The sequence below is a fragment of the Rhipicephalus sanguineus genome, chromosome 2 (genome assembly GCF_013339695.2).
Source record: "Rhipicephalus sanguineus isolate Rsan-2018 chromosome 2, BIME_Rsan_1.4, whole genome shotgun sequence".
In the NCBI taxonomy this organism is placed as follows: domain Eukaryota; kingdom Metazoa; phylum Arthropoda; class Arachnida; order Ixodida; family Ixodidae; genus Rhipicephalus; species Rhipicephalus sanguineus.
In genome coordinates this window covers 30,967,264-30,990,447 of record NC_051177.1, presented here as the reverse complement: position 1 = coordinate 30,990,447, position 23,184 = coordinate 30,967,264, and the positions used below count along the sequence as shown (strand labels likewise).

At 46.6% G+C, this 23,184-nt stretch overlaps 2 protein-coding genes across 3 annotated transcripts in view; one reads left to right on the top strand and one right to left on the bottom strand.

Annotated features, from left to right (window-relative positions):
• The window catches only part of LOC119382646 (cyclic pyranopterin monophosphate synthase), a 227,438-nt gene that overhangs the window by 152,884 nt on the left and 51,370 nt on the right, over nucleotides 1–23,184 (top strand). The window lies entirely within an intron of this gene.
• LOC119382648 (PHD finger protein rhinoceros) overlaps nucleotides 1–23,184 on the bottom strand; it is a 49,085-nt gene that overhangs the window by 13,710 nt on the left and 12,191 nt on the right. For both annotated transcript variants that reach the window (XM_037650447.2, XM_049412281.1), the window contains exons 10-15: nucleotides 18,892–19,073; nucleotides 17,657–17,762; nucleotides 17,499–17,564; nucleotides 15,592–15,696; nucleotides 5,613–5,770; nucleotides 1,660–1,780 (exon numbers count right to left, since the gene is read on the bottom strand). In XM_037650447.2, the coding sequence (XP_037506375.1) occupies nucleotides 1,660–1,780; nucleotides 5,613–5,770; nucleotides 15,592–15,696; nucleotides 17,499–17,564; nucleotides 17,657–17,762; nucleotides 18,892–19,073 (738 nt within the window). The remainder of the gene's footprint in view (nucleotides 1–1,659; nucleotides 1,781–5,612; nucleotides 5,771–15,591; nucleotides 15,697–17,498; nucleotides 17,565–17,656; nucleotides 17,763–18,891; nucleotides 19,074–23,184) is intronic.

Genomic DNA, 23,184 nt, shown 5'->3' with positions numbered 1-23,184 from the left:
TGCTTCTTTTTTTTTTCTTTTTGCACTACTTCTGTGCCCTTTGTCTTTGTTGTTGCGGGCGATGCCGGCAATGAAGCCGAAAACAGTGCGGAGGTCCGGTGCGCGGAGGCGCGCTATGCGGCTTGTACGAGCATCGAAATTCCGCGATTCTGCTGCGGGTGCCGACTGCGTAGACGCCTGCAGCGGCGGAACTGTGCTGTAGGTTGTCGCCAGTCGAGAATCCGACACATCGAGTGTGGTTGGAGCCGCAAATGCACCGAGTGTTTCCGAGATCGCCGCACGCGGCACGTGCTCCATATTGGTGCCATCGAACGTGACACCGAGTGTTTCTGAGATCACCGGACCCAGCACTTCGTCAGAATCGGTGCCATGCACCGAGTGTTTCTGAGATCGCCGGACCCAGCACCTCGTATGAATCGGTGCCATCGAGCGTGAGTGGACCGTCGCTCCATCTGCGGACATGTTTCCTAACGAAGGAAGAAATCGATGCGAATGCAAAACGTCGTGACGTGGCTCGCGCTGAACTGGAGACACAAAATGCATCAGTCATTCCACTCTATTTTGTGGTCCCTGATGCCTAAAGAACAGCACTACATGAAGCGGTGCTGCATTACAATGCCGGCTGCTCCAAAGCAACCCAAGTGATATCGGACTCCATTGGACTTCAACCAGGTCACCTGGCCATCGAGCGAGCTCGTAAAAAAAACGCTTTACGCGTAAAAAAAAAATTCCAAACGACACCTAGAGAAGATGGAGGGAAGACAAAAGAGGCAGAGTGCACAAGGACACTTCAAGCTACTCTGCAGGAGCTTTTTGAGAAAAACACATGTACTGAACTTTCAAAGCCCGTTTTCTCAGAATGGATTTTTTAGCTAGTTGTGGTGCTGAGGAAAGCGATTTCTCAAGAACTGCTCATCAGATTTGCGTGCAGTTTTTTTTATTCTGTTCCTGGATGATCTGGCCAGGGTGTAACAAGATGCTTTTTTTAAAAACTGGTGCTGATAATTAATAACAAACAATTAAAGTTTTGATAAATCTCGTCATTGTGGGCTACATCAAATTCAAAGTTGCATAAAAAATTTTTGTAGGGGAAATTAAAAAAAAAAGTCTTTGTAGCACCCTAGGATATCTATCCAGGGATGACCACAAAGAATTTCAGCTTTCTACTATGTCCTGGGATTTCTCCCGGCTCTTCCTCAGGCACACATGTGAACCACCCAGTTAGACCTCAGTAACTCGGGAACTGATCAACACAATTTCATGAAACTTTGCAGTTTCTCAAGTTTTAGTGTAGTGAACATACCCTGAAAGTTTCATCAAGATATCTCAAGAAATAAAAACGTTCGGTCTCCGGGGTAGCCTCCCCCCTTAAATCAATTACTAAACCGAACATGTTACAAATGCAGAATTGATGCAAGCGAAAACTGTGCCTTCACAAGTGACCTGAAATGCATCAATTTCTGTACATATGCACCCAATATGCACCAGAAAAACAGACATCCCACCAAGGTCTGTCACACAGTAACAGAAAGAATCCAGGAGATATGTTGGATGCCCTGTGGAACGAGACAGCTGTCAAGAATGGCACGAAGAGGGGCAAGTGGCCACGAATTCAATCGAAAAAAAAAAAAAAAAAAGACTGGAGAGCAGGGCACTTACTTTGCGCTTCAATTTCCAAAAGTTGAAGACAAAGTCGACAACCACAGGGTCTGTTGACATGGCTTCTGAAGTCTCCTTCAAGCTCACGTGCTTGTAGAATTCAGCCTCAATAGCCTGAATCCTGAAAACAAAAAACAACAGCAGCAAAGATGCATTTAGTGTAAATTATGCTTGCAAAGCAGAGAGCAAACTGCATGAATTGCATTTTTAAGGCAATCATTGTTTACTGCAGCATATAAACATGGAGTACAGTGGCGATCATTGGAAGCCTTTACTGAAACAGCAACTGCTCTCTCTATTCCTGGGCAACTGACGGGCATTTATCTAGTCGACAACTTTATGTGGATTTAAGTCCTAGCTTCAGTTGGAACAAGCCAGATGAGGCAAGCACACCTTTGTCAGATGGGTGCTGGACATTACTAAGTTGTTTGCTAAAACAGAATCAGGCAGTGCAGTGCAATAGTGCTTGAAGCAATTGACTGCTATTGGCATGCAAAAATGCATCAGAAAATTTAGCGCTCCTTGATTTCATTTCATCTGGTGTCATGGTTGTTCGTTTTGTATTCACTCCAATGGCATACAAGAAAGTTATACAGCTCAGACCATTTACAGTAGAACCCCGCTGTTACGTTCCTCACTGCTGCGTTTTCCCGGCTGTTACGTCGTTTTCCGCCGGTCCCGGCATAGCTCCCATAGGATACAATGTATTGGGAACCCCGCTGTTACGTCGTAACTGTCGGACCGTTCCCGTATGATACGTCGCGAAGTGCGCTCGGAGCCGACCGAGTGACTACCAAAGAGAGCCGCCATGGTGCATTTTCACGCAGCTTGGCCTCGTTTGACCGTAATATTAGCCGCATGAGAGGCGCAAGCAACAGAATCTTTCAATTGATGCAAACAAAAGCATGGCCTTCAAGATTCAAATTGCAAAGATGGCGTCTATGACGTAACTGCCCGCGAAAGCAAGGCCTTCGAGATTGGCATTTACTATTGACAAAAGCATAGCCTTTGAGATTTGTATTGCACAAACATGGCGTGTATGACGTAATTGCTTGCGAAAGCAAGGCCTTCGAGATTGGCATTCACTTCTGCCATCGCGTCGGCGTAGACTCATCATCATCGTTATTTGTCGGAGAGCGGGAGGAGTTCGAGCTGGTTGGAGCTCGCACGGTCGTGCGTGCGGTTCGCGGTCGGACTCGCCGCGCCGGTCGTGATTGCGTGTGCTTAGTTCTTTCATGCCTACAGCTGTTGGTGTTAAAAAAATCACATACGTTGATTACATTTCTGTGGATGAGGCCGTCCTAAGCTCCGCGTTTCTATCCATCGACTAGATCGCGGCTGAGCGCGCCAATTTTCGTGCTGCTCGTAAGAATTGAAATAAAATTCTGTACCACTAAATATTTTGCCGTTTTCCCTGTTTTTCGGCTCTTACGTTTCCCGTCTTTTACGTTTATTTCCTACGGTCCCTTCAAAAACGTATCAGCGGGGTTCTACTGTATAATGGAATTGCTTACAGTGCAGGGCTGGTTATAATGCGGCTTCTTCTGACTCCCGCTTACCCTCTCATAGAGCTTCATGTATACACATACCACTTATTGTGCAGACCCCCGGGATGCAAGACCTGTTATATGCATTGCTGGAAAATTCTGAGAGAAGCGAGGGAGCAAGCGTGCCTTTTGGTGGAGGTGTGCCAGCCGGGGAGAGAGCAATAATGGTGTTACGAAGGAGGAGGGGACACGCGAGCGGAGGCAACAGCACAACATGAACGTGCAGTGTCGGGAAGGGGAGCGGTTGCCCTAGGTGACAGAGGAAGCCTTTGTCCCCTTACTCCGGCCGCTTGTCGTGCGTGCGCTCCGCTCTGAATGGGTGCCCATGTTCGCATGAAGTGCACGTTACCAATGTTTGACTCTTCAACTTTCTGTCGGGCAAATAGTTGCAGCGTCATAGAGTGCAGCTACCTCGATCACACAACCTTGATTCCCCCACAGATGACAATGCTTAAGACGCGATTGAGCTTTTTGCCTTTGCCAAACCAGCAGGCGGACTTACAAGCTTGGCTGACTTTTGCAGGATAATTGCTGCGGCTGTTCTCCCGACCTCGAATGAAAACTTCGTTTCATGTGTGCTGCCTTTCTTGGTTTAGCTCATGAGTGAGATCTCTTCTACGCCTAATCTCTGCGTAGTCTTGGGCAAGCTTCTCGCGACTGCATGCCAAGTTGCAACCTGCACGCTAGGAGCGCTAGCGTCGGTAGTGACCGCGGACGATAAAAGTTGCAGTTTGCTACCGAGTCAACAAGATGTTTTGCAGTTATTGCATTTGGAAAGGGCGACTTACATCTTCAACGAAAACGAGGGCGTGCACGTGCAACACTCAAGTGGCAGTTCGTGGTCATCACCGTTTACGACATCGTGCACGCGCCCGGAAAATCGAAAGCATGCCAAATTTTAATTGCAGTTAGACGTATATAGCTTTTACACAGTGTGGCTCCACAACGAAGTCTGCATAAACAAGGAGGTCTGATAAGTTAGTCAGCGACTTTTCGTTACAGCGCTTTCTTCCCCCCCTGCATTCTTTATGTCGGCACCGCAGATCAGTGGACGTAACCTTTCAACATTTGCAAATTTACACCCGAGTCGCACGCCTCGATTGTCGGAATCGCGTGGCTGCCTGTTTGTCATGTTTTGGACACGTGCAGTCTTTGAAAAATGTTGTTTCATTGCTTATAGTGCGGATGTTCGTGACTCCAGCGACTTACGTTATAAGTAGCGGTGTGCGAATATTCGAAATTTTGAATAATTTTCTAATAGTGTTTGCTATTCGATTCGATTCGCACTGGGATTTTACTATTCGAACTTTTCAACAACAAATACACTCAACGTCCAATTGAAAGTGACCCCTTCAGACTTTCAATATGCTTCACTGCATTACACTCTCGTATTGAGGCAAAGCTGCATTTCACGTTCTGTTAGGGTTGAACTTTGCCAAGAGACAGTTAACGTCCGATTGAAAGTGGTCCCTAGATTTTCAATATGCTTCACCCCATCACACCCTGGTATTGCGGCAAAGCTGCCTTTCAAGCTCCGTTACAGTTGAACTTTGCCAAGAGACCATCAAAGTCCGACTTGGAAGTGGTCCCTAGATTTTCAGTATGCTTCACCTCATCACACCCTGGTATTGCGGCAAAGCTGCCTTTGTATTAACTCAAGAAAACGCTGGTTCCAACGTGGAATAATTAATGCTGTTTTGGACCTGAAATTTGGGCAGGAAGTCCAAAAAATCGGAAGCCGAAGCTTTTTAGCATCCAAAATTTCAGATGTTCTTATATATCGACGTCTAGGAGGCAGATTTGGAGCTTCGGACTTGAAGGGAGCACACCCTTGTCTGCTACATCAGTTGGGCTTCCACAGAAGTTGAAAGAGGAGGAGAGGCTGAGAAAATGGCATCTTTGCCTATCACGTGTACAGTGTTGTCAGCAACACTTTTGTTGCACCAAATCATGTTCATAAATACAATTCGGCCTCTACAATGCCTCATTCTTGATAAGACAACTATGAAACACCACCCCGCCAGTGCTTCATCAACCTAGCGAAAAGAAACACTTTCATGTTGCTATCTCATAAGAATATGCTTAGGAACCCTCTCGAACTTTTTTCCCTGCAATTTCGCTTCGAAGTATTCGAAAAATATTCTAGAAATATCTGGAGAAATATTCGAAAAATATTCGATTCGCACTCACACTGCGATATTCGAATTCACTTCGCACCCGAAATTTTGCTATTCGCACAGCTCTAGTTATAAGTGGTCTATGCTTTACTTCATGACTGAAAAGTTGACATAAGTGTTTGAGGAATGCACATCCATTCAGCTAAAGGTTTGGCAACTGACTGCCCTATTTTTCATTGCATATTTCCTTCATCTTTGTTAATAGACGCATGGATGTGGAAAGCCATACTTGGCCAGTCGGGCAGACTCCTTTTCCTCGTTTGTGGCTTCAGCATCGCGTTGGTGGTGGCCCTCACGGGATACAGAGCTTGCCTTCTTGTCCGAGTCATCCGACGACGCCTCCTTTCGGTGCACCTCTTTCTTCTTGCTGTGCTTTGGGCAGTACGACTGTGACAAAACAGACATATGCAACTGAGCAGTGCACTTTGTCCTGCTCGGGCATATTAAAGGGGCGAAGTTATCGCACAATGACCTTACACAACTCTTTTGTTTTAAGAGTCTCCTGCCGCAATTTTCTTTCTCCTTTCATCACCATGTGTCATGACCTTGAGCATCTTCTATCATTACCGTAAAAACCCGAACATAGGTCGAATTTTTTTTTTTTTTTTCAAGAAACAGCCCCAAAATGTCGATCCCCATCTTATATACCAGTCATTGGCAGAAAAACTTCGCAAGTCTGGCCACTATGGGCAACTGAAGTCAACCGCCTCCACCACCGTCACAATCATCGGCGTCGCTTTGTTTACTACCAGCCTTGTGCCATGGGCAGCCTCATTTTGTGCTTTTGTTGTTGTCTTGTGAATCTATTTGGGCTCCGAAGTGTTCTTTTACTTGTTCTCGACCGGCGGCCGACGACAGTTCTGTTCACCCTAGCGTTCAAGAAAGCAGCAATCAAGTTCGTGAAGGCACAAAGGAATCTGACCTGAAGTGTGTGAAAGGTGTGTTGGCATGCTAGCGCACGTGAACGCGAGTGGGAGCCGTGAGTCACAAATAACTGAAAGTTTATCTTCGCATGGGTGTTCTCGCTGCTACAATCTCGCTGGATACTCTTTCTTTGTTGCCTCCTGCGATGCCGGCAGCTCTGGTTACAGCGGCACGTATGGCTATGATCAGCGGTCAAATCAAGTGCACCACAGAAGCAGTTACTGAAGGATCACATCACGACACGCAGCGATAAGAAGAAAACCTTGTTTCGGTGCCAGACCGCAGCGTATCTAGAGCTGCAGACAAAAATTGCACAGTTTAACCGGGAGCCGCACTCGCATCGTGATTGCTACTGGGGACCTCAAAGTGCATCAAAATTAATGCTGTCAAGACGGTTGAGACGTTTTACGAAGATAATGCTTGAGCCCATCTTTTGGCTTTCTGCCATGTGGAACTTACGTGTAAACGCAGGTGTACATAAATGGCATTTTCACTGTGCACCATTTGAAATTGCATTGTTTCATGGTAAAGGCGCCTTCTGACACTTTGGCTGTTCTATCTACTTTATTTTTTTTTTTTTTCAGTAGTTAGAAGTGAAGGGGGGTCGACCTATATTCCGGTTCTTACAGTATTTTTTTGCGGCCGTATTGGCTGCCACATAACAAGGCAGGAGAGGCACTGCCCATATGACTGAAGCGCAATGACCAATTAACTCTGTGGAAGAAATAGTCCCACCCGTGTACTCCAGCGATGTTCTCTGATGGTGGGGTGACTGAAGGCTTATGCCATCAGTCTAGAGCAGGGGTCTCAAACACGCAGCCCGCGGACCTCTCGCAAGCGGCCCGGCGCGCACATCACTGTCTTCATCCCTAATTTTTTTCATTAATAAGTATATTCACAAGCTACACAGAGGTGAACGGTGTCAAGCATTATTTTCATGAGGCACTCCACACGGTCACCATGTGTTGACACATAACTGTGAAACAAAAGCCCTATATTTCAGAATCAACGTCCAGATTTTAGTCATTCTGGAGATCAGCATTAATAAGTTTCTCGAATCGTCCCTCCAAATCCCTTTCAGAAATGACCCATACATGACATATGGGAAAGGCCACCTTTCAAATGGCAACATTAGCTGACATTTTTTCACAGGCTATTCTACCCCCAGCCCCTACCTCCTCCACTGTCCCAGCCATTGCGGGACTAATTTCATAACTGCGGCCCGCTAGCTGAGGTGAGTCTGAGACCCCCTGTCCAGTGTGTGCGCTCATTGGTGCAGGCCTATGTGCATCAACCTTTGAGGTGCAAATTCTAAAGCTGTACCCGACTATGGTTAAGATCATCTGCTTGGGGGTTTCGATATCAGTCAATACCCGTCGCACCCGGTTGCAGAGTCGACGACTTTGACAAGGAGAGAGGAAACAATTTTTGGATGCTTCCGCATACCTGCCAAGTTAAAGGAATCTGAATCCGGGAGATTTCTGAAATGGGGAGGGGCAGCCATAAATAATGAAACAGGAGCATACTGGGAATTGAGACCAGCTAACGGGGAACGAAGGGGGAGCGGAGTCCGAGGAGGTTGGCTAGTGGACGCTAGGCGCGTGCGCTCCTCGATTTTTGTTTTTGTTCATGAGCCCATCCAAAAGGGAAATGAAACAGGAGCATCATGGGAAATGAGACACGAATGCGAGGAGCAAGCGGCTTCAGAGGAGGTTGGCTTGTGAACGCTAGGCGTGCTCCCTCCGATTTATTTTTTTTTCCTTTCCTCCATGTGGATGATCGTGTCAATAGCAATATTAGTTTCGTGCGCGGCGGTTGCGACAAATCGTAGTTCCGTTTTCGATCTGCATGCGCTGGCCGCGCATGTGCCTTCAAAACTATGTCATTTGCTGCTATCTCTGATCGCATCTGCCGCGGTTTTGTCCGCAGCATTTGTGAAAAGCAAGCATCGCTTTGACTGGGTGAGAGTTGGACGCGTGTGCACTTTCGGTTTCGGAGTTCCGTTAGTTTCATCCACAGCGGTTGTGGCAAACGATAACCACATTTCTGACAGTGTGTGCACTGGCCACATGCGTACTTCTGAAGCTTTTAGCATGCTGCTCTGGGTCGCTGCTCGCCGGCTTCGGTACCGAAGTTCGCATCACACGCCGCGACGCGGAAAAGTGTTCGGAACAGCCGAATTTTGGCCCATTGGACACAGTGGAATTCGGCTGGGGAATTTCACGAATTCGTATCAGCTGGTTTCGTATCACTGAGATTCTACTGCACCTTTAATCAACGCCTCCTAAATTAATTGGTTTACATAATGCCATATGTAATGGGTTCGCAAAAAGCCTTGATCTAATTGGGTTGGATTTTTGTTAATGTAGCCAGATCACGCACAAAAATTTCTATTTCCGGGAGATTTTAGCGCCAACCGTACAAACAAAGAAATGGTCGAAATCTGGGAGACTTGGCAGGTATGCTTCCGACACAAAATGTCAATTTCCTGCTGCACACAGTGCAATAATAATTGGCTCACATGTTCACTGGAGCTAATTATGGAGCTTTGACTGAAGATCGGCAGCGTTTCCTGAAAATGTTCAAAAAGTTTTGCAGGGCACCTTTGACAGCAACATACAACAAAAATGTGCAGCCAACACCATGGATCACTGTAAAATCCACAGACCCCTCATCAAGTCACCTTTACATCGCAAAAGACACAGGTCATGGCTGTAGTGTTCCTTGGCTTGGGGCTTTAGCTACAATGTCAGGGCCTCGTCACACTCAAGCGATCAGGCCAGTATATAAAGAAGCTGTTTGTGTTCTCAAACCAAGGCAGTGGCTTTGTTATGTAAAGCAGTGCAAGGTGACAGAGACGCGACAAGGTGATGATGCTGCAATCAGCACCCAACCCTATGTTGTGTCACCTCTGGTGTGGTTTTGATAATGACGAAGCAGAGCAGAAAGGACACAATCACGCACACAGTTATGTGCGCGTGACTGTATCCCTTGTGCGCTGCTTCATCAGTATCATGGCTCACCAACTAGCACATCAGTACATATTAAGTAACTGATATGGTTATTTGTATTTTTACAGAATTGTAACAATGCAGGGACCGGGACAAAATGTTGGTCATATGACAGCTCGACAGAATTTGCTTTCTTTTAGGCTGCCAGAACTGGTTGTGTCCCTGCGCACTAACACTGGATCACATGTTGTGTATGCATGGATGCAGTGCGAAGACGGGCGCCTGGTTTTGACGCGCTGACGCTGCGAGGAGCAGGTGACATGCTGCCCGCGTGTCACCACTGTGCTGCAGTGAAGCATGCTGTTTTTTCCGCAGGCACGCATTTCAGCTGACCACGAGACTTCTTTTTTTCTTTTTTTCTTTTTTGAGCTGACAGCAGCAAGGCCCGCCGTTTTCCCGAATTTGCGGCAAAAATGGGACCGGGTATTGCAGGAAAACAACCCTTGGAGCCGCAAACTAGAAGGCCAAACGACCACCTCCGATTACTTTCAGTAACTCAAAGTTCCTTGCTTCCCGCTTTTTGTATGTTTCGTTAATTCGAAAACCCGCTTAATTCAAAAGTTTTTCACAGTCACAGTGACTCTGAATTAATGAGGTTTTACTGTACGTCCAGACATAGAGACAGCAGACTTTCTAGGTGAACGCTAGTTTTATATGTCATATTCAAGTTGGTCATGCGAGAAAAGGTGTGGTATGCAGATGCTGCCTTTAAAACTGCCCATCTTAAGGGGGGACGTGGCTTTGGAAAACCAACTTTCTTATAACTTAACAGATGTTGATGAAAATTGGTACAAATATTCAGCATGTCTCCCTGCTGCTTCTAAAACAGTTTCAGAGTGATATCTTCAGAACTTTTTATTCAATTAAATTTTTACTTCTTGCATTTTCTTGCACTTTGCGCAATGCCTGGAGAGTTTAAAAAAAGGACTAGAAGGCTAGGTGAATATTTGTTGCATAGCTAAATGCACGCTGAGTGTCACGACATTCTTGCTTTATTTTTTTTGCAACACAATATTTTTGCATTGCGATTCTTTTTGACACCTTCAAATCGGGCACACTCTTGGGATGAACGAGTAGTCACTTCGTAAAATTACAAAGCGTCAAAGTGAGAAAGAAAGAATGTCACGACATGCATTGTAGTCTAAGAAACATGACAAAAGAAACGGAGTTAAAATAGGCCAAACGGTTAGGAAGAAAATGGCTGCGCAAACTTGGCAGGCAGGCAAAAAGGCACTTTTGAGAAAACGGCTCTCAAAGTTTCACCTTGCGTCCAGTGATCTGGAATGCACCAGGATCATAGTTTTTGGTGTTCTTAGTGATGTGAGGTCTCTTGAGCATTTGGTGCTTGCTTTGGTGCACTTTTGATGCCTTTTTTTCCCGTGTGGCATCCTTCTCTGCAGCTCATTGAATGGAGTGCTTTCCAGGCTTCGGGCCAAGTGATGCACAAAACTCTCTATAAGCATGGAGAGTGCCAGTATTACACTTGCAGACTGCCTCATTGACAGCTGTTTCGGCGGCAATCAGTGAAGCGTTTAGCTCTTCTGGTAGAATTGACCAAACTACCGAATGAAGACTCTCGGCCGCATTTTGACTTTTTTTTTTTTGGCAACAGCCGAGCAACTGAGGGTGGTCAGGTTTTAGTAGACTGGTAGCAATGCAGTGCTGCCAATTTATACGTGTGCGGTGGTGGAGCCTTGCCTTCAGCTTCTGCAGCACGGTACTTGCACCAGCTCAGGGACCCAAGTGGGCAGAATTCATGGCGTGGCTCCTCATCTCTCGAGGTGACATGATGGAATGTTGCCATTATGGCCTTTTGCATGTCATCAATGTCAACGTTGTCACGGATAGCCATACCATAACCAGTCAGTCTTTTAAATTAATCAGGTCTTGAGTCAGGCCGGCCCATCCTCCAAGTGGTTGATCTTTTTTGCTTCTTGATACAGGTGTTGGCAGAGCTGTACCCATCCTCTTTTTGACATGATTTATACAGTCTTCTTTAGCCAATGGAATAAATCCGTATGTTCTTTCTTCAGAAAGAGTCAGGGAAGTATCACTGTCTCCATCAAACATTGGATGTGTGTCGGAGGTCATTCTTTCCAGTGAGCTTCTGAATAAAATTAAGGTGGGGGTCGTGGCATTCAGTACCAACTTTCTTATTCCTTCGTAGGTTTTCATGAAAACTGGCACACTTATTGCAAACATTTCTGGGATGAAATATATGAGCAGTTTATTCAATAACGCGAGTTGGTCATATATAAATTCAACTCCCTGCTTCACACACGCCACGCTCATTTGCAAACCTCGCCTGTGATGCGTTTCGTCATCCACTCGGTCGCGGAAACGGTAATTTGCGAGGCTTTCGTTATTTTAGAAGATTCATCAGAGCTAGCGGCGATACCAAGCACGAATCCAAGCGTGCCTAAATTGCATCACCAGCGCTTTCTTTCATGCTGATGTACTCGGCCGCGGGGTCCGGGAAGTCGCGCACTATATGCTGGCTGGCGGCATTATGCGACAATACGCAGTGCTCAGCCGCGGCGACGCAAAATCGGCGCGCGTAACGTACTTGGTCTCTCATTTTGCGGCGCCGACGCGCGACGAGCTTGACCGGGAGTCCGCTGCCGATGCGTAAAGTGCCCATCCACACTTTCGAGTAGCCAGCGGACGATGCGATTTGTTGCTTGCGACGAAGCACAGTGCGGCTTGTCCGCTAGCGCGATGTCCGTGCCCGCAAAGTTCGGATTCGTCTCGTAAACCAGCGCCGTAAGCGGAGTTAGGCCTAGCCACGACTCCGAGCAGCAAGCTCGGTTGCGGTGTGCGTGGCCGCGGTGCCCGATGTTTCAAAGCACGTCATGTTCGATCGCGAGTACAAAGAGTAGTCCCGCGAAGTTCTTCCTCACGGAGGACGAAGTGCTGACAAGCTGAACTACCCGAGACGCGCATCTGCGATGTTCACGACGAGCGCGGCACGCTACCGTCTATCGTACACTGATGACGGCGCTTCCGCTTGCAGCTGTCAAACTACAGGGTAATCATATTCTAAATTATCGTCGACCCGTGTACACAGAACGAGAGCGGACGCATCACTAAGTAGCGTGATTTTCGACAGTCGTAACATCAGGTAACATCGCGACGCGTAAGCAGCAGACGACTGTCCTCTCGAAGCGAGCATCGGACCAATGGCGAGGCGTTCTGGAGCAACATGGCGGACGCGGCCAATCGGAGGCCTCGAAACGACCTTCAGAGATTTGCTTTTTGTGCGCTTGTTTTTAAAGGGAGGCGCCAGCTGAGGCGGGGAATTTGAAAAGGAAGAAATGCCCTTTACGGCGAGCTCAAAATGGTGGCGCCCGGTTGTACCGTTGCGGAGCAAGAAATTTTTGAAAAGCACTGTTTTTTTGCGATCTCCACAATAATTTTCGACACCTCAGCCCGCGCAACTAATTTTTTAAAGCACTTCTAGGTGGTTTTCAGTGAAGATATTTTGGAATCAGATAGAAAAAGGGCTACAGAAACCGAAAATGTGATTTTCAAAAAATCGATTTTTTTGCGATTTTGCGCGATACGAAAGCCGCGTCCCCCCTTAATTTGCCGGTTTACCATAACACCCAACCTGCCGCAATGGTCTAGTGGTTTTGGTGCTTGACTGCTGAACCGCAGGTCACAGGATCGAATCCCGGCCGCAGCAGCGACATTCCAATGGAGGCGAAATGTTAGAAGCCCATGTGCTTTGACTTAGTTACACATTAAGGGGGGACGTGGCTTTCGTTACCAACTTTCTTATTTCTTCATGGATTTTGATGAAAATTGGCACACTTATTTGAAATGTTGTTTTAATGCTACTGTAGAAATTTCATGAATATATCTTTACAACTTTATGATTTACAATATATTTCACCTTCTGCTCTTGTTCCGAGTCTGACTCGCTTAAAAAATGTGATAGGAAACTCGTTCAAAGTGCTATGCATTCTAAGATGTCTGATTGCGGGCGTGACATTCTTAGATTTTTTTATTTGCAACAAAATTTTTTTTAGTTTTCATTTTTCATGAGGTGACTGCGCAACAGGCATCGAGGCTTTGTGCAACTCATCAAATAGCTAATTATCAAAACGCCATACTGAAAAAGCAAGAATGTCACGCCCTGAACTGTGCTTCAAGGAATATAGAACAAAAAGCGGAACTGAAATAGACCCAGCGGTCAGTGAGAAATCAGCGGAACAAGCGAAGCAGGAAGCAAGAAAAGTCGTTTTGAGAAAACGGCTTTTAAAGTTGTACCAACGATATTACTTCATCAAAAGGCACTGGGGTCGTAATCTTTTGAGTCCTTCGTAATGTGCACTTTCTTGAGTGCCCTGTCTTTAGTTTGAGGTGCCTTGCTTCTCTAAAACACAAGAAGATTGTGATCTTTAAGGTGTTTTATAAGGTTGGACCTCCTGCACATGTGGCCTTTCATCGGTTGTGCCTTTGTTTTCTTTCTTTTTTCTTAAAATCCTTTTCTGATATACAAAGAACATGTAGCATGAATTTTAAACGAAGTTATGAAGTGGTGTAATAATAGACATGACAAAAAACAAGATATTGTAATTCAAGTAGGTCATGTACTATGATGATTTGCCAGCTTTCTTGTATTCATGCTCTCATTAACATAATTAACAGTCTTGATTGCAATTGATCATTGAATCATTTTTATAGGATACTAAAAGCGGCTCTCATCATGGCAGCCTATCACTTCTACGCGAACTGGGCAGATATGAATTCATCTCCCTGTTTCACTCGTCAAGCTAATTTGTAAACCTCGCCTGCGATGCGCTTCATCATTCACCCGGTCGCGGACACGGTTTTCTGCGAGGCTTTTATTTTTTCAGATGATTCATGAGCGCTTACGGCGATACCACGCACGGCCCCAAGCGCGCCTAAATTGCATCACCAGTGCCTTATTTCACCTCTAAGTGCTCGGCCGCATAGTCCGGGAAGTCGGCACGCGATGTGCTGGGTGGCGGCATTCGGTGACGATGCGCAATATGCCTAGGTGCGGCGACGAAAAATAGGCGCGCAACGTGTTTGGCCTCGCATTGCGGGACGCCGACGCGCGCCCGCTGCGCGACGAGCTTGGCCGTGGGGTCCGCTGCCGATGCGTAAAATGACCATCCGCTGTACCGAGAAGCCGGCGGGGGAAGCGCTTCGTTCCTTGCGAAGAAGCACACTGCCGCGAGTCCGCTAACGCGTTGCTCTTGCCCGCAAAGTTCGAGGTTCGTCTCGCATGCCGACGCCGTGAGCGGAGTTAGGCCTAGTGACGACTCCGAGCAGTAGACGCGCCGGCCGCGGTGCCCGATGTTTCAAAGTACGTAATGCGTGGTCGCGAGTACAAAGAGTCGTCCTGCGATCATCTTCGTCACGATGTCCGAAGTGCGCATAAGCAGAACCTCCAACCACGGATCCGACGAGTCAACGCTAGAAAGTCGGTCCGAGACGCGCATTTGCGATGTTCGCTACGAGTGCGGCGCGCCATCGTAATCCCACCGAGCTTCCGCTAGTAGCTCCAAACTAAAACGTAGTTCTTGTTCAAAGTTATCGTCGAGCCGTGAACACAGAGCGATTGCGAACACGCAACGAAGTAGCGCGACTTTCGACAGCCGTGAGCTCGAGACGCACGAGCTGCAGACGACGATCTCCCGGAGCGAGCATCGGACCAATGGCGAGGCGCGCTGGGGCAACATGGCGGACGCGGCCAATCGGAGGGCTCGAAACGACCTTCGAACATTTGCTTTTTGTGCGCTTGTTTTCGAAGGGAGGAGCCAGCTACGGCGGGGAATTTGAAGACGGATAAATGCGCTTTCCGATGAGCCCAAGATATCGGCGCCCGGTGGCGTCATTGCGGAGCTATGATTTTTTGAAAATCAGTGTTTTTTTGCGATTTCCCCAATAATTTTCGCCACCTCGGCAGGCGCAACAATTTTTTTATAGCACTTCTACGCGGTTTTCGGTGAAGATATTTTGGAATCGGATATAAAAAGGGCTACAGAAACTGAAAATGTGATTTTCAAAAAATCGATTTTTTTGCCATTTTTCGCGATACGAAAGCCGCGTCCCCCCTTAAGAAACGCCACATGGCCAAAATTTCTGAAGCCCTCCACTACAGCGTCTCTCATAATCATATTGTGGTTTTGGTATGTAAAAACACCCAACCCAACAATTATTATAAGTGTCATAACAGCCCCCCTCCCCTTCTCAATTTCTTGAGTCACAAGTGCAGGGTTTCGCCAAGAGAAAACTCACCTTGAGCTTAACCTCATCAACGGTGTTGTCATCAATGATGGGCTTCATTTCAAGGCCGTTCTCAAATGCACAGGTGACGTGGTAAGCCCGCTTGCAAGCCTTCACCTGCAAGAACAGTTGGGAGGCATTTTTGGCATAACGAATAATGCGACAGCTGTGAAGTCTACTGTCAATGAAGCTGTTACTTATTGCTTGTGTAAATGCACATGCAGGGCAACAGTGGAAAAAGGCAGTTGCAAGCTGTGAAACCGTAGCAGCAATTGCGTAGTGATGGCTACTCTAAGCATGTACATTACGTCAATATAATGCAGTTCCATCCAATGTTCATGATAAGTATTCTTGGAACCGCTGTCTTGGAATCATTGTACAGAGGAGACTGTACAACGAGTTCAGGATAGCCATAGTGCCATATTTCTTCAATGAAAAATAAAACCAGCCCCCTTCTTATCCCTTTTCTTAGCTTTGAAGATTCGTTTTCTTTGAGCTCCATTATCTGTTTCATTTGTTCGACAGTTACAGTAAAAGCTCGCTAATTCGACACCCGTTAATTCGGAAATTCGGATAATTCGGACGGCTCTATTGGTCCCGGCCAAAGTGCATGTTAATCTATGGGACCAAACCTTCGTTAATTCGTCAGAATTGGGCTCCACACCGCTTAATTCGGACAAATGCTGACGGCTGCCGCTACACAAAAGTGTGGCAAAGCACCGCTGGCACCACTGGAGCGAAACCGAAACCAGAGTGACATCGCCATCGTCATCAACTAGTGGGGGCGATCGCAGCGTCACCGAACGTCGGCGTCTTCTTTCTTCGCTCCAATGCGCCTCCGACGACATTTTCCCTTGTGTTGTGTCGGCACGGTCTTGCGGAGTTCTCTTTTTTTCCCCCATTGTGACCGTGTTTACATGTGAGGCATGAGCATGCGGCAGTAGCTGACGATGGCATCGACGAGGTACCAGCCGAGTCCACCGACGATGACTGTCCGACCTTCGATGCTGTCCTTGCCACAAATATGACCCTTCTTTGCGATTGATGATTGTATCGCCACGACTGGTCTCCTGAGCGATCAAGAAATTATTAATGATGTCGTGACCTCGTCGCACCTCACGGGAAGTCTCGGAGGCGCTTTTGATATAGAGGACGTTTGCCTGAGCACTTGCAACAGTTTGCGTGCTGTTGGCCGTTTGGAAGAGTTAAGAAAAATTGTAATGTCAGCCGGAATCTGCTCGAAAACGCAGACGACCATTACAAAATACTTCAGCAAATAAAGGTATGCTTCTGCAACTTGATTTTAATGTTGTTTTTCCTGTTTATTCATTAATTCGGCATTCGGTTAATTCGGACGTTTTTTCCGGTCCCGTGAAATCCGAATTAACGAGCTTTTACTGTATTTCACAGCAAACAATGATAAAATCATTCCGTATTTTTGTACTTAGATGCTGAAACAATGAGGAGTGCTACAAAGCTGTCAATTTTTGTCCGTACATCATACAAACTTTTACAATTGGTTCTTTGCAAAAGTTTTGTTAGTAAGGCAACATGTATAGGATGTTTCAAAAATTTTTTTTACATGCTTATTTGAACACTGAAAAATAAACCAATATCTTTATAGCACAGAATGAACCTTGATGAATATGTGTGTGCAAAAAACCTTGACAAACTTGTGTCTGAGTAATTAATTTGCGGATCACAATAAGAGTCCATCAATTGTTGTAACTCAATAGCTATAACAAATTGCTCAAAACCAATTTCAGTTATGATGTCAGCATAACAAGTCACAACAGTATGTGAAATTGCATCCATTTATCCCCATAAATAACAATAGCTTTCATCGCAAACTTCAGTTATAGCAAACCTTCAGCAATAGGAGTTTAGAAAGAACAAAAGGAAAATAATGCCTCACTTACGGAACACTGAATGCAGGCGCCAATCCGCTCTCGACAAAGGCAACAGGTCAGGGCCCAACGACTAGGCTGGAAAGCACAGTTGCAAAGAGCAGCATGGGAGTCAGACACAGTTACACAACTAAGTGAATACTAACTGGGAAAATGTCACCAAAACTCACCGGGATCTGAGATATTTTCATGATGGGCTCCATCTTCTCGACACAGCCAATGCTAACTTCCGGGATCCACAACGCACAGCTCACGTGAGCCCACTTCTGGCCACTCCTGGAAGAATTATACGCACATAGTGGTAAGGGTCTCGCAAGCCGAAGAAAAAAATTAGAGCAGAAATTGATCGGTGCTGTTATCGTTGTCAATGCGAATAACGTAACGGTGACTCGACAACACTCACTAGTGTTGCACGCGGGACGTTCTTAAAAGCACAGCATATGCCTGTGGCGTAGTGGTTACAGCAGTGCTTCTCAAATGGGGGTCCCCAAAGCTATTTTTGGGGTCCGCAAAATCCATGCTCGAAGTAAAAAAAACACATTTTTTTGAAGCCACACTATACCCCGTGACGGCTGCCCCTTCTGATTTTAGTTTGCTTAACCGCAAAACATCCTTGCATTGCGGTGGAGCTGACTTACGTTTCCCCTTCTCTATGAAATGGCTGTAAGATGGCTTCTCTAGGAGATGGCTGAGATGGTTGCAGTTTTCTACGACATATGCATAGCATGCTTTTTCCAGGCTTGCATACTTGAAAAGCAAACGCGGCTAGAAACAGGTTGAATGTGGCTGCAGACCGAACTGGCGTGGCACTTTAGTTTGACCGCTCTTTGCCAGGTAGAAATAAAAGGCACCCCTTTCACACTGCATGTTGTGTTAATTTATGACTCCCACTTTCACTCACTGCAAGGGGTCCCTGAAACATCCATGGCTTTGAACCACTGGGTTAGTGTTGATCTTCAGAACTGGAGGCCCAGAGTTCAAATCCTGTTGTCAAAACATCGCTGGCATGTTTATTTACAGTAGACTATCAGTACCATATTTGCACGATTCTAGCGCACCCACCATTGTAACACGCACACAAATTTAAGGCTAAACGAACTCCCGTTAAATGGAACACATTTTTCTGCTCCCTTCAAGTTCCATTTAATTTAACGAGAGTCTACTGTATGTTTGTCGGGTGTAGATGTGCGATGTGCTAACAACACTCGCTCGCGCATATGCGGGTGCTTTTGTGTGGCTGGGGGATGATGTCACACTGGCAGCTGGATTGTCCACCACCCCTACACCGTGCTAGCTAAAGAAATGCTGTTTGCATTCAAAAGCGTTCATAGCCAATGAAACACTTGAGCGAGGAACACACACAAGCACGCAGAGTTGTAAAACATGCAGACCCCAGTGCACTGACCGTGTGCTCTTCATGGCACCACCTCGGGTGGGGCACAGCACGCAGGGCGGTCGTATGCCCAGGGCACAGGTCCGGCACACCCACGAACCCTCCGGGATCCGCTGGATGCCGTAGCAGGCCTGGTGCACACACAGGTCACACTGGTCGCAGAAAACCATTTCGTTGCCTTCCTCCGAGTCCGGCTGGAAAGGGCACAAGGTGCAAACAGCTCAGCACACTGGACTCACCTAGAGAAACTGGCAAGGCAGTGTTCATTTAACCCTTTAAGACGCTTTGTATACATTTGTGTACACATCTTGGTTTTGCTAGTTGTGTCGACTAGTGGCGAAGAAAGAGCAAGATACACTGAGGTTTGGTGGAACTGAACCTCTTACACAATAAATTTGTCCTCATTTCATCTCATATGGAAGTGTACATTTGCATATGATCACTTCGCTGAAAGCACTACCATGTTCAACGAGTCATTCGACCTACCGCTTTCCACGAGCCACGTGAAATGTCTCATTTTTCTTCGCCGAAACTGAACAATGGGGAACACAAAATTGCACTGTATTTCTAGCTTGAGATTTGATTCTATTTATGTGAAAACAACATGGATGACTTTAGGATAACTACATATTGAATTGCAAATTAAGGTTAATTACTACAAAAATACTATATAAATCAACGTATTATAACATAATTTTTGTTGCAAAACAATACTGAGTGCCTTGAAATAGTGTTGTGTAAATTTGAGAAATTTACAGACAGTTTTTCACAGGCCACGTCTGAAAGGGTTAGATGCACACTAAAAAGAAAAACTAAATTTCTTTGGGCTTACAACTGTCCTTTCAAAACTATGTTTTCGTTCATCACATGGTAATAAGCTGTTTAATAGGAAGTGGTGAAAGTTTCACTTAAAACTTGGGCTGAAATACCAGCGCCATATTTAGTCTGCCGTGGCTCGGCGAAAATTACATTAATTTGCGAAGCAGTCTTCGCCTTTTTTTATAGCACAACTTAGTTCATAGGCATGTGCGAATATTCGAGCAAATATTAGAGTATTTGAATTCGTTTCGACACGAATTTAAATTATTTGAAATGAACAAAGAGGTGTGTGTAAGACCACATGTAACCCCCCTGTAAAGGTGGTTTCACTGCAGCATAGGAGTGCTATGCCGTGAAAACACCTATCCAGGAAAAATCTGCGATGCGGCAAAGCCCCGCCTCAAGATTAACCCCTCACACAGATTAATCATTCTTTAAAGTTTAAAGGGCCCCTAAACCACCCAGAGGTTGAAATTTAGTTGTGGTTTGACAGTTGTGCACAAGCCTACAACGAACATGTAGCCATGAAAATTTTTCGAAATGGTGCCGTAATAGCGGAGTTACACGCGTTTGATGATGAAACGCTGCCATCGCTCGTTTCACTCTTTTCTTCGCTACCCTCCACTCATCTGCTGGTTCTCTTCTCCTAAAGCCGCTTCGCCCTCCTCGCCAAGTGCCCCTCCCAATCTCACGTGACATGCCGTCATCGCTGACGCGCTCTTCAAAACAGCGGGCACTTTTGGTTGCCGCGACTCCGTGTTTCTCGGCTAACTGCTGTTGTTGCCGTGCCAGCCCATGCTCATACGAATTGTGCAGATATGGACCCTGTGTCGCACGCCTTCAAAGGATCGCCAACATGATGGACCCGTACGGTGACACGTGTCGCGTCTTATCGTTTTTCCAGTTGGTGCTCTTGCAGCCAAGCACTGATGCGTAAAATCCATTGCAAAACACTATGAGATTCAGTCCGTGCAGCTTATCAGACCGCGAGGCGTGACTGTGCTGGTATGCTAGCAATTTGGCAGTTGCGTTACAGGCCGCAGTTGCCTATTCACAAGCGTGCGCGCGTGGGCAACATGACGAAAGAAAAGCAAGGAGAACGGGCAGCTGCTTGCAGACTAACCAGAAGTCATAGGTTCTCGTTCGACCAATCGCGGCATCGCCTGCATACTGCATCACAGATTCAACACGTTGACGTCACACACGTCATTAGGCAGACCGGAGGGGCCCGGGGAGGAGAAGAAATTGTTTCTTGGAATTTGTGGCGCACACGTGGCTTGTAGCGCTGCCATGTGTGGCATCGTTGATTGTGACGGCATTCTGCACACCATGCGTGTGTTTACTTGAAATGTTTGAAAAAATATCGAAGGTGGTTTAGGAGCCCTTTAAAAGATTGTTATATGGGCTTATATGCTCTAAGCATAGTAAGTTTTAAAACAACGTATTTTACCAGTTATCACGTGCATCCTACTCAAATTCAAATACAGTCAAACCCGTTTATAACGAACTCGAAAGTGTCGTGAAAAGTGGTCGTTATATCAGTAGTTCGTTGCATATGGACTCGCCCTTAAAAACGTGCGCTTAGCGGCCAAGCCGTTTTTGTTTTTTTTGTGTGCACTTTTGTTAAAGTGCTAACAACCCCTTCGGTGACAAGCTAAGCCTTTTCGCGTCATGAAGCGACGCCCGCTGCATGCTCACTAGTGAATTAACCACCTTTGCAATGAGCCGACACCGTTTCACCGTACAAGGTACCGCGACGTGGAGCCGATCATCCCTGGCTAGTTGCGTTGTTGCGTGCAGCGCGTCGCCTACTTGAGTCGCGGAGTCACTGCCGGGCCGCTTGCTGTATGCCGTATGCGCGCGTTTGTACGTTCTTCGTGCTTGCTTCACTTCGGACCGTGCACGGGTGCGGCGACTAGCCTCTTCGTTCAACGCGGCGAAAACAAGTATTTTCCAAGCAACGCGCACTCTACGTCTCCGCGATGCTCTCACGGCCCTGCACGACGATGCGCGGCGCACTTGAGTTGTCACCTAGTCAAAGACGCAGTATACGCTCGCTGTCAGTGCATCGACGTTTCTCGGTGCCCGCGCCGCTCAACAACAGCGAGCTAATTTCGTTTCTACAAAGCGACGTGCACTTTAAAGCGGTCTCGCACGACGCGGCGGCGGCGAACTTGCGAACGGCAGCATGGCTAAGCATGGCGCGCTCGTACCGCCGTCAATCCGCAGTGTACGGCGTAGTACGCCACACGCGCAGCCGAGCAGATATCTACAGATGACTGTGATAAGGTTGTCGGCTATAAGGCATAATGGCACGTTCATCGACGGCCGCCACCTCGCCTTCGCTCTTTTCTGATGCTTATCCGCGAAGGCATCGCCGCAATCGCGCGGAAATAGTTATCACCGATCGACCGGTCTCTGCCGTTACCGGAAAGACGGACGACTTTTCGCAGCACATTGTGGCGTCGACGAGTTTAGGGACGCAGTGAACCTTTTTGCGATGGAAAGTTATCGCGGTTATCACTTCAATTGCATTTATGCCTTCTTGCGTTCCAAGGCATTGTTTGGTTCATCGCAGGCGGTCGTAGCTGCAGAGAACGGCGTCAGGAAAGGTTACTGTGCGAAAGCTGACCGCAAGGCTTCATGCTGCCTACTATTTTTTTTCCCCTCACTGCCATTCTACCACTGAAGAAACGCCTGAAAAGTGAGCGACCTCGCTCGCAGCGTCCGAAATCTGCGTGCGGTGCTCGCCGATCAGAGTTATCTTAGTCGCAAGTAAACTGGAGCGGGGCACGCGCGCGCGCGCGCCCCTGTCACGCTTTAGAAGGCATATTTTAACTTTTTTTCGCTTCGTATGCACCATATTTTTACCGCGACCGTGTCTGAAGTGTTCGTTGTAAAAGTAGGAGGCTTTGAAAAATGTTCGCTATATCTGGACGCAGCTTCAATGGTTAGCATAGGAAAATCGTAAGTGCACCCAAATATGGTTGTTATAACCGATAGATCGTTATATGTGGGATCGTTATAAGTGGGTTCGACTGTACTACTACTATTCAAAGTCGCTTCCGCTTCACTATGAACCAAAATGAACGAAATTTTCACATGCCTTGTTCCAGTTTTTTTAAATTTTGTGCAGGTTAGTTGGGTCATGACTAATATGCTCATTTTCCTTTATAATATGTTAGGTATATACTATTCGATTCGAAATTATTTGACCAAATCACTATTCGCTTCGAATCTAAAATTTACTATTCACACATCCCTAGTAGTTCGCCTTCACTATTACGAAATGAATTAGACCTCAGAAGAAGTTAATCGAACCAGTGACGTAATTGCAATGTAGCACAGCAAATTGAAAGCACCACCACCCCCTCTTCAGTTTTTGCACATTTCATGGCACGCCAAGGTAAATGGCTCATATAGTGAAAGCAATTTTTATATTTCATGTTTTCTAGGACAAGGACTAGACTCAAAACGTAGCACTGC